The sequence below is a fragment of the Sorex araneus genome, chromosome 2 (assembly GCF_027595985.1).
Source record: "Sorex araneus isolate mSorAra2 chromosome 2, mSorAra2.pri, whole genome shotgun sequence".
Taxonomy (NCBI): domain Eukaryota; kingdom Metazoa; phylum Chordata; class Mammalia; order Eulipotyphla; family Soricidae; genus Sorex; species Sorex araneus.
The window spans coordinates 143868677-143885872 of record NC_073303.1 but is presented as its reverse complement, the minus strand read 5'-3'; the positions used below and the strand labels follow the sequence as shown (position 1 = coordinate 143885872).

Genomic DNA, 17196 nt, shown 5'->3' with positions numbered 1-17196 from the left:
GGGTCACACCTGGCGATGCACAGGGGTTACTCCTGGCTCTGCACTCAGGAATTACCCCTGGCCGTGCTCAGGCGACCATATGGGATGCTGGGATTTGAACCCGGGTCGGCCGCGTGCAAGGCAAACGCCCTACCCTCTGTGCTATCTCTCCAGCCCCTGTTTAGTTTAATTTTTATTGTGTCTAGATAGAATAGTCAGTAGTGTGGCTAAAATAGAAATCAGAAAGGATGCACTGAAATCACTGATTATTTAATTGGGAATAGTGCAGTGAGAAGTTCTAGACACAATATAAATGTAAGCCTAGGAGATCTGGGATCTTGTCAAATTAGCAAGTGACAGATGAAGAGATATCCAGAAAACATGACAACTCAGCTAAAGTTAGTATGACATTATAGAGCACTCAATAAAATGTTAAAAATTACAATCCTAGCAACGTAGATAAAAGGAAGAGAGAGGTAATGACAAGGCTCTAGAACAGTCAGAATAGATCAATGTTTTAGAGTACTAAGAAAGTGCTGAAATACCATCGCATATGCTCCAGTGTGGGAGACACCAGTGAAAAATCCAGCAAATACAAATAGGTGTTTTAGTTCAGTTGAGCTTAGATTGTTGTTTTGTTTTGAAACAAAAATGAGGTTCAATTGGATCAATTATTTACTCTATATTTTTTGATTGAAGGAAATTGACCACTCATGAAAAATCTTTTTGTTCCTCCTCCCCAAGATTTTGAAATGTGTGTTCAGTGCTATTTTATCATATATATTTTAGAAATAATTGTTCTATAAACCTTCTAATTAAGCTCTTATTATTCAAGAATCAGTGATTTTATGAATTTTCTTTTAACTATGAGAAAAAGAACAAATGAAAAACCTTTAGCATGAGGAAATAATAAAGGATTGAAAAATAATGAAAGTATGTCACTAAAGAAAAATTATGCTCTCTGGAAATTTTTCTGAAACTTCATTCTTTTAAACAATAATGAGTTCATTGTTTAACAAGTTTAATCAATTCTACTGATACTGTAATAAAAAAGTTTTAATATTAAATAATATAAAGTTTATCATTGGAAACATTAAAAATTTTGTAAAACTACAGGATCAGAGAGATAATACAGCAGGTAAGGTACTTGCCTTGCAAGTGGTTGACCCAGGTTCAATTCCTGATACCAAAGTTTCAATCTCCCACACCTCAAAGGATCCTCCTACACCATTAATCAAGGAGAGATCCTTGAGTACAAAACCAGGAGTAAGTCCTGAGCACAGGTTTAGAGTGTTTCCCCCAAACAAAATAAAAATTATTATAACAAATATTTTGTTAGAATTTATCTACTTTACTTAAATGATATACTAGCCCAGAAAATGTCTGTTTATTTATTGTATCTTGCAAAATTTAAATCTTAGCTTATGACTTTTTGCAACTGGCCATATATTTCAAATATGTTTTTATCATGTAATGATGTTCTATAAGCATGATAACAAGACTTGATTGAAAAAACTGTTATTAGCTGAAAGAATACATCTCTGGAAGTTTTGTAAAGAAAAAAAACCATTAAAGCTTAAGACATCACTGGATATTCTGCACAATCATGACAAAAATCATGCAAGAAGGACATGATCTCTAGGAAATCTGGATGGGAGATGCCACAATTTTCACCATTGCCAAAATGGCCCAGACCCAGGCTTTGATAAAATATCAGTGAAGCAAACATTCACTGTTGAACTAAATGGTATTGGTGCAAACATTACCTGAACAGATTCTTTGTGGTCCCATGATTCTTGTGTTCGTAATAGACCACACCCTGCAGTGTTCAGGGCTTACTGCAGTGTTCAGGGCTTACTCCTGGTTCTGTATTTAGGAATCACACCTGGTGTTGTTTGGGGGAGTACACGGGGTGCAGGGGTGATCAAACCCCAGGAGACACTGTGCAAGGCAAACCTTCACACACACACACACACACACACACACACACACACACACACACACACGATGTACTAAGCTCCATAAAGCTCCAGCCCCTTATTAGCAATTCTTAATCTCAGGAAGATCACTGTCACTGTCACTTTCATCCCATTGCTCAAGCGGGCACCAGTATGTATTTCACTGTGAGACTTATTGTTACTGTTTTTGGCATACCAAATACACCACAGGTAGCTTGCCAGGCTCTGCCATGCGGGCGTGATACTCTCAGTAGCTTGCCGGGCTCTCCGAGAGGGGCGGAGGAATATGAACAGGGTCGGCTGCACGAAAGGCGAATGCCCTACCACTGTGTTATCACTCCAGCTCTTCAAAGGACAGGATCTTGCATTCAAGTTCTTGTTTTCACAACATCTGGGTCTTGCTTCTGCTTTTGCATGGAGTACTGATGCCTGCATTCAACAAACTGAACCGGGCATAATTGCTGAACACAGGGAGAAGTTTGAATGTGGGGCCATTCCAATGTCTATTATAATAGTTCTCACACACTTAATCAACTTGATCCTACTCATTCTATATTCTTTATGTTTTCAATATTTATAAAAAAAGTAATTTGGTTATGATCAGTTTATACCAAATAAATACAAGAAATATTTTTTAAAAAGATTTGTTTAGTGCAATGACTGAGCCAATTGATACAAATATATTTTAAACCTAGTGGACATCCACCCAGCGGTTTCCACTAATTTACGCTCTCAACGGGGAGGTATATAAGTGTCAGTTTTCCCACTGACTTGAAATAAAAGTAGTCATATTTTGTTAACCCCTTCCCAGTAGATTGTTTTAACAAATAACATTTCTGTTTTCTTTACAATTCTTTGACATTAAAGACGTTTCAACAGTTTACTCTATTTGATGCTTTAATTTGTCTTCTTGTAAAATGACAATTTATACCATTCAACAAGTTTTCATTATAATTCCTATATTGAGCCATTCATTTTGAAAAAAATATTGATATTTTCTAATAGTATTGTTGACATGACTCATACTCCATTTCAAATGACCTTATTTGAATTTCATAATTTTATATATGTAAAGACAAATATATTCACCTTTTCTTACTATTTACAACTGTTTGATGTCGAGGAAGCCTTCCACACTCTTTTTGCATTATTTGTTTTTGGAAGACACATGGGTATACTCAGAGCTTACTCTTAGTTCTATACTCAAGAATAACACTTGACAGGACTGGGGACCAAATGCAGTGTTGGGGATTGACTAGGGTCAGCTGCATGCAAGGCAACACATTATTCTTACTCTCCAGTCTTCTTCCTCAATCACTGAAGTGTGTATCTACTTATGGCTTTTCTAGGCTTTTCTATTTCTTTTCTACTATTGCATCTTTAAGAGATTCATATTACATTTGACAAGTAGCTATTTAGTATAAAGGTGACTATTTCTTTTTAATTATTAAAATTCATCTGTGAGAATTATATTTTCTTAATGCATATAGAAATAATGAGGAACTTTGTCATCTTGGACTCTGGGCTCAATGGGACCCAGGAGCAGTGATCGTTTGCCTGCTTCTCCTAATCTCTGGCTACCCAGGGTTCACACCCATAAGCCACCTCCTGCCCGTGCCAGATAATCTCATCAGCCACCCTCCAGAACTCACAGCTGCTCCTCCCAGAAGGGAGCATAAAATGAGGCCCCCATAACCATGTTATTGGACTCCACACCAGGGGTGCCCCAGAGGGGGCGGGTGAGAGCCCTCCCTGCCCCACAGGACTCAGCTCTGGCAGCTGACCTCCACTATCCCACCACTGCCAAGTTCCAGGCCTCTTTCCACATGTCAGACTGAGCCTCACGCATGAGTGAGCATATTCCTGGACTGTGCGGCCGCTTTGACACATCATCATAAAGGGAAATGTGTGTGTGTGTGTGTGTGTGTGTATGTGTGTGTGTGTGTGTGTGTGCCCCTCTCTGAGAGCCAACAAGCTTCCGAGAGTATTCCACCCTCCCAGAAGAAGCCTGGTAAGCTCCCCGTGGCGTATTCAATATGCCAAATGCAGTAACATTAACAGGTCTCATTCCCCTGCCCCTGACCCTGAAAAAAGCCTCCAATCGTTGGGAAAAATGTTTCAGAAGAGGCTGCTAAAATCTCAGGGCTGGGACAAATGGAGATGTTACTGGTACCCACTCAATGAACAATGGGATGACAGTAACAGCAATACAGTGATATATAAGCAAATCCTTATATGTATCCTAATTACATGTGATTATGCTTTCCACACATTTTAGAGTTATTTAGTGATTTTAAACAAAACATAATTTGGATTATTTTATCTTTGAGTATCCAACGGGCTGGAGCAATAGCACAGTGTGTAGGGCATTTGCCTTCCATGTGGCCGACCTGGGTTCGACTCCCAGCATCCCATATGGTCCCCTGAGCACTGCCAGGGGTAATTCCTTAGTGCAAAGCTAGGAGTAACCCCTGTGCATCGCTGAGTGTGACCCCAAAACAAAACAAAACAAAACAAAGAGTATCTAAAATTTTAGCAGAAGAAATATTATGTATGGACCCAATAAAATAATTTAAAAATGTGTTAGCTATCTCCACCCATGATTTGTTCAATTTAGTATGATTTCGATTAAAAATAGCTCAAGCAAGTTTTAGAGATATGATTTTTTTTAAGTATGTGTCTTTGGGAAAAATCTTTATCTTTACATTATTTTTTCAAATATATATGGATAATTATATGCATATCTAGGTTTGTACTCTATTTATACTTATAAATACCTATGTTTTAATTAATTCCATGACTTTAGAATCTATACCCATGCAGATTTTCCACATGTTTGCTATTGTTTTTTCTTGTCTCTTAACAATTTTTCTATTGTTTATTTTACTGTTCATCCAACCTGAAGAGAACACTGAGAACAGGGGAAAATTATTTTTCAAATTTCACTGAATTAAAAATAACTTGTAGGGGCTGGAGCGATAGCACAGCAGTAGGGCAATTGTCTTGCATGCAGCCGACCAGGGTCCAATTCCTGCATCCCATATCGTCCTCTGAGCACCACCAGGAGTAATCCTGAGTGCAGAGTCAGGAGTAACCCATGTGCATTGACAGGAGTGACTCATAAAGAAAAAAAAAGCACCTTGTAACCTTGTAATATAGACTGGGCATAGTCATGCCATGTAAAGGATGTCAACTGAACCTAGAAAATATCACTGACACTGTCATCCCTTTGCTCATCGATTTGTTCGAGCGGGCATCAGTAACATCTCTCATTGTGAGACTTATTGTTACTGTTTTTGGCATATCCAATACACCAAGGGTAGCTTGCCAGGCTCTGCCGTGCGGGCGAGATACTCTCGGTATCTTGCCGGGCTCTCCAAGAGGGGCGGAAGAATCGAACCCGGGTTGGCCCCGTGAAAGGCGAACGCCCTCCCACTGTGCTATCACTCCAGCCCTAGAAAATATCATCACCTCCAAATTCTTAATCACAGTCAAAATTCTATATGTAAAGTATTGAGATAATATGGCATAAAGAATTGACATTTGACTATAACTGCACTCTTATTAACTTTCCTTCTTTTATAAATTCTGAATTTTCACATTGAGCCAATTATTAGTAATTAACTGATTTTTTCTTTTTTTCTTTTATTATTGTTATTTTCCGAAAAATGAAAGCATAGGATAGAATGTGTATAGATAAAAATTTTATTTTACTATAAAAAGTGGGTTGCAAATACATGTATAGAGCTGGGAGATAGTAATTCATTGCTGGTGGATGGACTTGATTTAGATGAAATGAAATCAAATTATCCCTATAGAGGACATATCAAATTAAAACTGCATGAAGTAATATTCTTAATCTTATGGTTTCAAAGTTTCAGCTTTTCCCATTAAATTTGCTATCTCAGTGCTAATGCTATGGTCTTTAAAACCCAAAGTTGACCTATTAACAGCCAATCAATGGGTATTGCATAAGAAATTAAACTAAAGAGTAGAATAATTACAAGTCAGCAAGTAAAATAATTAGCAATATTCTGAAAATCAATAGAATTATATCTAAAATCAAATCTCACTAAAATAGATTTCATATTCCTTATTAGACCACGTTAAAAATGTAGAAAGCTCTAGGCTAAGTTCAAATTATAGTAGTGGTGAAACTTTTGTATGAAAGTTTTTCGGCAATGTTAAATTATTGAAAAAATAATCACTGTAACAGGATGTTCATTAGGAAATGAAAAGAAGAGAAATGAAAGTAGGAGAACAAAAGAATTAATGAAAAAAGGAAAGAAAAAGTAGAAGAGAGATTAAAAATACAACTGTTTGGAGTTCTGGTCAGAGAATTTGTAACGTTAACAATATTTAATAGGACATAAAACATTTCTAGAATGAAACACTAGAAATGATAATCTCTATACTAGCATTCATAAAATATGCTGTTCTGTAACATCAAGTTTTCAATTATTAAACTTAATGAGAATCTACAGATATTACAATTTTAATACAATATGGATATTCTAGTGTTAATGAGATACAGGAAATGTGACTTTTAAAATATGTGGATTTAAACATGTTTGGTCTTATACAAAGTCCCACTTTTACACTGTTCTATAATTATATTGGTTTAATTAAAGTAATTATGCAAGATATTTCTTTGCAAGTAATGAATAGATTCTTATATTCCGTGTGTGTCACATAAGTAAAAGTGTTACAAAATAATTCTAGAACTATTTAATATTATAGCAAAATTTAATTACTTATTTAGAAGTACCTTTGCAAAACTCCTAAATATTTTAAAAAATATCCAATTACAGTGGCTGAAAAAATAGTACCGTGTGTAGGGCTCTTGTCTTGCACACAGCCAACCTAGGTTTAGATACTCTGGCATCCTATGTAGTCCCTATAGCCTTGCTAGGGGTTATCCCTGAGTACAGACCCAGGCATAAGTCCTAAATACAGTCATATGTGGCCCTCCCAAAATATCTCCAATTTTGTAACGTGCAAATTAGTCCATTTCTGAAACAGCTTAGACTATCATAAAAGAGAACAAGCTATTAATTAGAAAAATGTTCATTCTATGAATACTGGTCTTGTGAGAAATAAATTGAAAATTAAATTAATTTTATATAGTATGGTAAATGTGGGACTGGAGCGCTAGCACAGCAGATAGGGAATTTACCTTGCATGCATCGGACCCAGGTTCGATTCTTCCATCCCTCTCGGAGAGCCCTTCATGCTACCAAAAGTATTCGGCCCGCATGAAGAGCCTGGCAAGCTAGCCATGGCATATTTGATATGCCAAAAACAGTAACAACAAGTCTCACAATGGAGATGTTACTGGTGCCCGCTTGAGCAAATCGATAAACAATGGGATGACAGTGCTACAGTGCTACATGGTAAATGTGATATGTAAAAATCACATTCACATTTTGAAATACTGTAATGTCAAGATTTCTTTTGTTTTGACCTACAGTTGGAGATTCATAATGTTAGAGTTTTAAAAATATCTTTGTAGCTTCTTTGCAATGAATTTTCATCCAGAACATAGGTGTCTTGAAACCACAGCAAAATGCAGGCCAAAAGGGGAAAGGAAAAGACTCACATCAACATCATCATCATTAGATCTACAGACTCTGGCAAGTCCATCGCCACTGGCCACCATATTTACAAATGTGGCAGCATGGACAAGAGAACCATAAAGAAATCTGAGAAGGAGGACAAGAAGGAAAAGGTTTCCTTCGAGTATACCTGGGCCTTGATAAGCTAAAAGCTGAACCTGAGCATGATATCATCATTGATAATCTCCCTGTGGAATTTTGAGACCAGCCAAGTACTCTGTGACCTTCACTGATGCTCCAGAACACAGAGATTTCATCAAAAACTTTACTGCAGGCACTTCTCAGGCTCAGTGCTCTATCCTGATTATTGCTTCTGGTACAGTACGGGCGGTTGAGGCTGGTATCTCCAAGAATGGGCAGGTCTATTAGCATGTTATTCTGGTTCACACAGTGGGTGTGAAATGATTAATTGTTGATATTCACAAAACAGATACCGACTGACTAACCTATCATCAGAAGAGATATGGGGAAATTGTTAAAGAAGTCAGCTTCCACACAATAACACAGGCTACAAGCCTGACACAGTAGCATTTGTGCCAATTCTGATAGGGACAATGACAATGTGCTGGAGCCAGTTGCCAACATGCTGTGGCCCAAGGTATGGGAAGTAACCTGCAAAGATGGTAGTGCCTGTGGAATCATACTGTAAATCTCCCGATTGCATCCTCACACCAACTGTCCGACTGCCAAAGTCCTGTGCCTGCCCTTCAATATGTACAAGATCCTGTGGGCCAAGTTGAGCCTGATGTTCTTAAACATACCATGGTGGCCATGTTCACTCCAGTCAATGTTACAACTCAAGGCTAGGCTGTTGAAATTCACCATGAAGCTCTTAATGAAGCTCTTCCTGGAGACAAAGTTTGATTCAATTGTTGGGGCTGGATTGAGCTACCAGGATGAGCCCATGTAAACTGCTCCACACAAGGGCAGGAACATAGGGACCCATGAAAATGGGCAAGATTTCTCATGTGTCCTGACTGGTTTGGATGAGGCTGAACATCTTCTTTTGGCTGCCTTAGTAAATAATTTCCTAAATTATACTGAAATTATCAGTGTTCCTTTTCTCACAGATCCCTGGTTCTACTTAGCCTGTTTGTTATCAGTATGCAGATCCTAGATACTAGTTTGTTGTCAGTATGCAGATCCTACATTGATTGTTTTCAGTATGCAGGGGAACTTTGCATGATCTTCCTGTAACTCCTTTGTTGATGACCTCACTGTATTGAGCCCTGTGAACTGTAGGATGGTAATAAAAGGAGATTTCAGGGCTCTCTACTTTTGTCACAGAGTCAGAGAGAACCTGGACCCTCCATGACATACATTTCTTCCGCATCTCTTGTCCCAGTGCCTCCTACTGCACGAATATTCATGCAACATTCAATGTCTTTTTAAATATGTTTGTCAGGACAGTGTGTCTGGTGACAGTTAAAATGACCCTCCGTGTAAGCAGCAAGTTTCACAGCTCAGGTGATCCCGAACCTTCCAAGTCAAATGAGGGATGGATATGATCCAGTGCTGGATTGTCACACAGCTATTGCTTTCAAGTTTGCTGAGCTGAAGAAGAAGATTAATTGTTGTTCTGGGGAAAATCTGGGAGATGGCTCCACGTTATTGAAATCTGGAGACATTGTCATAATTGATATGGTTCCTGGCAAGTGCATGAGTGTTGAGAACTTCACTGATTACCCACCTCTGGGTCATTTTGCTGTTTTCTATATGAGGCAAACCATTGTCAACAGAGGTGTCAACAGAGCAGTGGACAAGAAGGTAGCTGGGGTTAGCCAGTGGCCAAGTCTGCCCAGAAGGCTTAGAAGGCTAATGAATGCTATCCCCAGTACCTACCACCCCTTATTCAGGCGTGGAAAAATGGTCTCAGAACTATTAGTCTCAATTGGATCTACATGTTTAATAGTGAAAAAATAGTTAATGATAACAATGCATCACAAAGTCTTCAGAAGGAAAGGAAAATGTTTTGTGGGCCATTCGTGTGTATGCATATATGTATGAATGTATGTTTGTGAGAGTGTATGTGTGGCAGTTCAACTTATTACTTTTAAAAATTAGTACTTTTTAATGGAAGCAATTTGAACAAAAATCTGTCATAATATTTTGAAACCCACTAAAACAAAGATTAATGGGAAGATAGTATTAAAGTCCACTATTTCAAGAACATGCTAAATCTCTGACTTTGATGAGTAGATAAGGTCATTTTATATTTTTCTACTGCTACTTTACTAGAGTTTTAGATACAATTTGATGTCATGCTACACGAAACTGTTCAGGCAGGAAGCAATAAATCTTTCTCATTGATTTCTTAGGTCCCTAGAATTGTAGTTCTTGGTTTTGTCAAGTGTATCTGAATCACCTGCAGAACATTAAATACATGTATATTTTGGTCACATTCCTCAGGATTCTGATTCACATTCTGAAAGTGGTTCTTAGGTATCTGCATTTGACAAGTATAATAAACCAAAATGTTGACTCTGTTGCACGTTATGCAAGGATCACATAAAGAGTAGCCCAAATGCCTTCATCTGCAGCATGAACAGAAAGATCAGAAATCAAAGAGTAAACTTTGGAGAACAAATAAATATTTCATGTAAAAGAATGCTGGAGTATTATATATTACTGATGCTAAGAATGGCTTTTCACTCACTCATCTCTACTTCTCTAACCTTTGTTGATGCTATTTTTGCAATTTTAAGAGGTCACAAACATGTGGGCTGGTGCATGAATTTATAATTGTGGAGTTACCTGGGTTATACCCTATATTTGTGGTGCTCACATAGCAAGGAACAATGGTCTGGAGATTACACATTCTGCTGTATATAGTACCTGGGTTCCTAGATAACAGGTTTATGTCTTTATGCATTCAAGCCACTGAACTAATTCCTGGGCCCTGAGGAGGAGAATCTCTTAATTTCTTAGTGTCATAATCCAAAGGTATTTATTGATTTGTGTACATACTAAGGCAAAACTTGGAGTTGTATATCTCATGAAGCAGCTGTATGGAGATATTAGTTAGTCAGAGATTGAATTTAGTGAACCATGCAACATATTTATTTCAACACAGAATATTTTGTATGCTATGACCTTCTTAATTAGGCAAAAAAGACTATTTCCTTCACATAAACAAACACCAAAATAAGAATGAAAATACCAGAGATGCTGAAGGGTCACTATTATGAAGGAAAGATAAAGGGAACAGAACACTTAAGGGGAGAAGGGATAAAGGTGAATTGTGTGCAGGGACAGATATTTAAATACTTATAAAGTTGAGATGTTTGAAGTACAGTGAAATTTGTATGTCCATGCATTATTTTTAAAATTTTTTGCAGGACTCAACTAAGCAAGAATCTTTGCAGAGCAACACAAGTTAAGATCAATCTCTCTGTTCACTGTCTAGTACTCACTGAAAGTTATTTCGGAAAAGGCAGAGAGATGCTATAGGAGATAAGGAACTTGTCATCCGTGCAGTACCCTGCTTTGATACCCAGCACTGCATATTCTTTGAGCACTATCAGGGCTCACCCTTGAGTATAAAGTCAGGAGTAAGCCCTGATTACCACCTTGTGTGATGCAAGGTCCTTTCTCTCCCCGCAAACTCTCAAATAACTAGTTTTAGAAGTATTTGGGATAAAACCTCTGAAATTTAATGAAATTATGCAGGATTATTTCCCCAGATGTTTTATAGGTATAACATTCTTTCTAAGTAGTGATTCTCAGAGGGTTCCCCCAAGGCAGCAATATTACCTAGAAACTTACAAGAACCTACTCCATGCTACTTAATCAGAAAATCTGGTCAATTTGCACCAACCTAACAACATTTAACAGACCCTTTCTATGTTTGGTGCGGATATATTTTTTATTTTCTTCTCAAACACCTTTAATATATGAAATTAAAAAATAAAAAGTAATGTTGGTCTTGGAAGCCTACTAGAATCCTGCACAGTTAAAGCTAGAGCCTATAGAGATAGAACAGCAGATAAGGACTTCCATACAGCTGATCGGGGTTCAATCGCTGGCACCATATATGGTTCCTTGAGCACCATCAGGAGGGATTCCTGAGTGCAGAACCAGTATAAAGCCCTAAACAGAGCATGGTATAACCCTATTTCTCACCCTCCCCTCTACCAGGAGGAAGAAGAAGTAAACTCAAAAATTAAATGTGAAGAAACAGAACAGAGAAAAATGAACTGGAAGGATGCCAAATAAAAACTAGCAGCGCCTGCAACAAGCGTAACAGGCAATGAATGTGCTTGTTAAAATCTGGGCAACACTACCAGGGGAAAAGTGACACTGGTCAAGGAAATACTGTAGAGACACTGGAGAGTTGTCATCATCACCATCATCATCATGTAATAGATGAGAACACATGATCTTCAGATACTAGGCTAGGGATGTACAGCATCATCTAATTTAAGATTCTCAATAGATTTATCAGGACTTACATTTTAATTCTCCTTCAATATAAAATTTGAAAAAACAGATTCTTAGAGCAATTTTGTGTTTTATATAAAAATGTATTTAAGTAATAAGAAGTAAAATTGAGATTCAAGTGATGCAGTATGACTGCAAAGCCCACTTTTCTTTTTTTAATTGAATCACTGTAAGATAGAGTATTTCAGAGCTGTTCATGAGTGGGTTTCAGTTATATAGTGTTCCAACACCCCCTTCTCCACCAGTGTAATTTCCCAGCACCCGTGTCCTTGGTTTCCCTCCCACACCATCAGAGTCACCCACCAGTCTTCTTTCTCTTTCTTTCTCCTTCTCTCTCTCATTTTAGGCAGGCCAGGAAGGCAAAGCCCACCTTCCTAACTAGTATTTGTTAGCCATATTTCACAGGATCATTAAACTATGATGTTGTCAACATTGAGAAAGAAAACATGATATTTATTAAATGACTTTATAAGTTTGCTTTGCAGATATCACAGATAGTGAGCAAGGTAGAATTTTAAAAGCTCAAGGACCCCTTAAATTTTTCAGAAAGTCACTATGGTATTAGATGTTGGGGATGGACTGAACTACCAGGGTGAGCCCACGTAGACTGTACTACAGACAGGAACATTTTCCCCCTTCAAGCTGTCTTCAGAAAATAATTTCAGTATATGGAAAGAAGCAGTTTTCCTTCTCTCACAGAAGCCTGGCTGGTCTTTGACTTGCAGATCTCAGGTGTTAGCCAGGCCTGACCTTTGATATTGTAGATTCCAGGCTCTGGCCCAGCCTAGTCTTTGGGATGTAGATTTCAGGTGCTGCCTAGTTTGTATTTGACATGTAGATTTCCTGTGGCAGCCCAGCCTTGTCTTTGGGATGTAAATCCAAGTGCTTTTCACCCAAGGAAGGTTTCAGTTTTGGTTTTGTATCTTCTTTATGGAGGCCTAGATTACTGGCCTGCAGATACAAGGAAATATTGTTGCCTCAATGTTCTTCCTGTAACATCTTTTGATGCCTTTGGTGACGTCACTGTATTGCGCCCTTTAGAGGCACCATGATCAATAGAAGGAGATCCACAAGCCCTCTGCCTTTGCTAAGAGCCAGAGAGAGCCTTGGTCCTCCACGAGACACATTTCTTCCACGTGCCTTATCTCAGCACTTCCAACCACAAGAACCTTCACGCAACCATTAGCGAAAAGAATGATGACAACCATATCAAGAAAAAGACTTTATGATATAATAAAAACCTGTAGAGTTGAGGCATGAAGTATAAAAAACAATGTCTGGAGGATGGAAATCTAGATGCAACCACAAAGTTGAATGTGCAAAAATTGAATGTGCTAAATTTCAGGAATATATTAATGAAATTTAGCACATTCAATTATATATATATATACATATATATATACATATAATTATATGTATAAACAGAAGCGATAACACAGCGGGTAGGGTGTTTGCCTTGCATGCAGCCAACCCGGATTCGATTCCTCCAGCCCTCTCAGAGAGCTCGACAAGCTACCGAGAGTATCCTGCCCCCAAGGCAGAGCCTGGCAAGCTGCCTGTGGTGTATATGATATGCAAAAACAGTAACAACAAATGTCACAATGGAGACATTACTGGTGCCCGTTTGAACAAATTGATGAACTACGGGATGACTGTGACAGTGACATATATACTTATACTTTATTATGTAAATAATTATATTTTAAAGCATTTTTAAAAAAATTGAATGTGCTAAAGTTCAGGTGCACATATATATGTATATATATATACTTACATATAATTATATTTAAATATTGCTTGCTGTTAAAATATGATCTACTGTGCTAAAGAATAAGTAGATATGTACATATAAATCATGTATTCATAATATTATATACTCATATGTATATAGTTTGTATAATTGTCAAAAGAATTATTTGTGACTCAGATTCAAGAAGATAACCTTTCCTCATAAAAGCAAGGATTTTTCAAAGATCAGGCTTCATTGTTCATTTTTTTTCAAAGCAAAATTTGGATTTTGTTACCCATTTTCTCTTTCATGTCAATATAGTTATTAACAAATATAATAGTATTTTGTGTAAGACAGAGAAATTTTATTCCTAACTCATGTTATCAGACATCAGGAACTCTTAGGCATGTGCTTTATCATCTCTAAACTTAAAGTTTTGGTAAAATTATAATATGGATATTAAGATTACTTAATATTGTAATGAAAATAAGACAATAAATAGAACATGACAGTTTTTTCAATCACTTAATGTCTTATTTCACTTGTATTTATATGGCACAGAGGTGTACTCAGTATATTTTGCCCTAGTTCCAGCATCTATCTATGTACAGATGAATATGAAAAATGGAGAGACGCTTTGGACACTAGGTTTATATTGCTTATGGTTAAATATAAATCTAAGAGTTCTTAAATTCATAATAAAATTGTTCTATAATATATAAAAGGATTTCATGTTTATTTTCTGGTCTAGCCAATTCAAATTGCTTCCTGAAATCTTTGCATAAGTTGATCACATCACCAAAAATTAATATCTCTCCATTTTGACTATAGAGCAATAGATAATTTCTTGATGTTGTATCTTATATATTTCCTAATGGCATCAAATACTGTAAATGTACTAAAATTATGAAGGATTCATATATAATGTTGATTGTTATACAACATCTGTTTTAGTAGGCATTAATTAAATTCATTTTTTCCTTTGCCATTGAATAAGGAAGAACTACTTTTGTTTTGAGGGACATGCATGCAGGCATGCATGTTTGGTATAAATGTGTGTATGGTTGAGTTTTGTGAAATGTATGTGTACTAGTATCCAAGAGTGGATGTGCATACAAGTGTTGTACTTATATGTATTTGGATGGAGCTGGGAAATTAGCTTATTAGCATATTAATGCATTTCTATGTTTACCCACATAAATGGAGATCCGAGCACTATTTTTCTCTTATTATAGAATTCATGTACTCTACTACACCAAAAGAAAATCATTTTATGCTTTGACTATGATAGGAACTTTGCAAGTCAGTAGACATGCTTTTTACAAGCAATAAAATGAAGCTGTCAGCCATTGCAAATGGACCGAGATAGAGGTCACATGACTGAACCACCCCCTGCACCAGGCAGTCTCTGATGTATTTCACTCCAGTTTCAATCTATTAATCAGAGGAGTTGGAAGAGCAATAATTTAAATGCTGCAATAATCAATTCCATAACACATTAATAGAAGCTACAGTCAAACTTTGCCACACCACTGACTGCCTTGGAATCTTGACAGAAGGCTTAGGGCCATGTCTAATTTGCATTAAATTTACATAAAATTGTAAATCAAGAATACATGAACACAGCCCTAATATTTGTTAGTGCTTAGATCTTTCCTGATAAATGCATTGAAACTGCTGGTGGTTTGACTTCGCTTGCAATAAAATTGTGCAAATGATCAGCTTTGTTCTCATTCTGCAATTATGGGAAAAGGGACCCGAGAGAGCAATAGTTTGGGGGCATGTGTCTGCCATTTAGGATTTTCATCCAGTAAAACCATGACTCAGATGTGCCCTTGGAAACCCCAATGTAAAAGCAAATTGTCCCCAATAACTTTGCAGATGATTGTCATTGAGTTTTCTCGAGACTAACTTGTCATTATATTAAGATGCAAACTACAAAGAATGCTGGTGAACTAAAAAGATATCAAGTTTCTAAAAATTTAATTTTTTCTAAACATTTACTGTTATAAAATATAGTTACTAATGAATCTTTAGACAAGAACATATTAAAAAAACTTCAGCAAAACATATAGTAACTTATCAGCTTGACAAAGTGAAAGTGACATGATTTATGTATTTTGTGTGTTCCTAATCCCTAAACAAAATTATTTCCAACAGCTCTAATATATTTTTGTACCAGGACATTGGTTCATACTGGAGATATTTCTCTGTATTCTTATTCATTTCATCTTATCATTTTAAAAGGAAATGAATACCCAAGAACAATTTGAAATTGTCTTCTCTGGAGAGGATTGTGTTCATATTTTACACGTCTTTAAATTTTTATATTCATTCCACCTCTTTATACTGCTTATCTATGCACTCTTTTCTTACCTTGCACAATCAAGTAAACTTGAGAGGTCTTGGGTTCATGCTGTGTCTGAACCGAACAAGTATAGGAACCCTCATCATAGACATCCACTTTCTGGATTCGAAGGCTGTATTCCAGAGAATGACGTTTCTCCAGCTCAACCCGGGGATCCAGAGACCATTTGTCATGACCAGCAAAGATGATGCCAGAACGGTTCAACCAGGCAACCTTTGAGTTCTTGTCCTCCACAATGCACCTGAAGAGGAAAATAATAACATTAGAGCCTTAGTTTATCTCTATCTGCATTAATTCTTAACGTGATTAGATTCAACACCAATCAAGAAAAAATGTGCATGATGAAACAAGACTATACTATTTCTTATACTGAGTCTAAACTATTGTCACTACATTTTATTTAAGATATAATTTTCATCCAATATACTAATATCTTTATAATCTATTCAATTTGGCAATAAGCAATCAGTAAGACTTATACGGGAAAATAAAGTTAAATGGGAATTGACTTCCCACTGGATTATCTTTTTATCTAGAAAGAGGTATTTGCACATAACTCTATCTGTTCAAGTAACTTTGAGAATAAGATGCTTGATAACATGAAACATTTGTTCAGTTAGGAACTGTAAATATTATTTCATAGAAACTAAAACCTGAGTCATGGCAGATTCAAATTATACTCCACTGTTGTAAGCGTTAGACTAGATTTCAAAATCTATATCTCATCCTTACAAGTTTTCCACTCCTAGGAGTTATCAGTGTGTGAGCAGGTCAAAGATAAGTGGATAAATGTTGTGGCAAAGAGATTAAAGCTCATAGTTTCTTGCCTAAATCTGAACCCAGCTGCTGAGGGCAGTAGGGATATCAGTGAGGGAGATAGTGTGCTAATGAATTTAATATTTATGGGAAATAAAGAAACAAATTTTGTAGTGCTTATTCTAAGGAAAGAAAAGGCAAATGTTTATTTAAATGATGACCTGTTTTTTTTAAAAAAAAACTTAAAGGCCACATTCTGAAACTTGAGAAAAGGAGGCAAAGAACTTAGTTATTAGGGGAGAAGAAATTAAAAAGTCCCTGGTAAGTGCAAAATTTCTCCTCAATTTTAGC

General features: G+C 36.7%; 1 protein-coding gene and 1 pseudogene across 2 annotated transcripts in view; one reads left to right on the top strand and one right to left on the bottom strand.

Annotated features, from left to right (window-relative positions):
* Window positions 1-17196, bottom strand: part of LSAMP (limbic system associated membrane protein) — a 755031-nt gene that overhangs the window by 344412 nt on the left and 393423 nt on the right. For both annotated transcript variants that reach the window (XM_055127103.1, XM_004606705.2), the window contains exon 2: window positions 16098-16330. In XM_055127103.1, the coding sequence (XP_054983078.1) occupies window positions 16098-16330 (233 nt within the window). The remainder of the gene's footprint in view (window positions 1-16097; window positions 16331-17196) is intronic.
* Window positions 7504-9363, top strand: LOC129402187 (elongation factor 1-alpha 1-like; annotated as a pseudogene).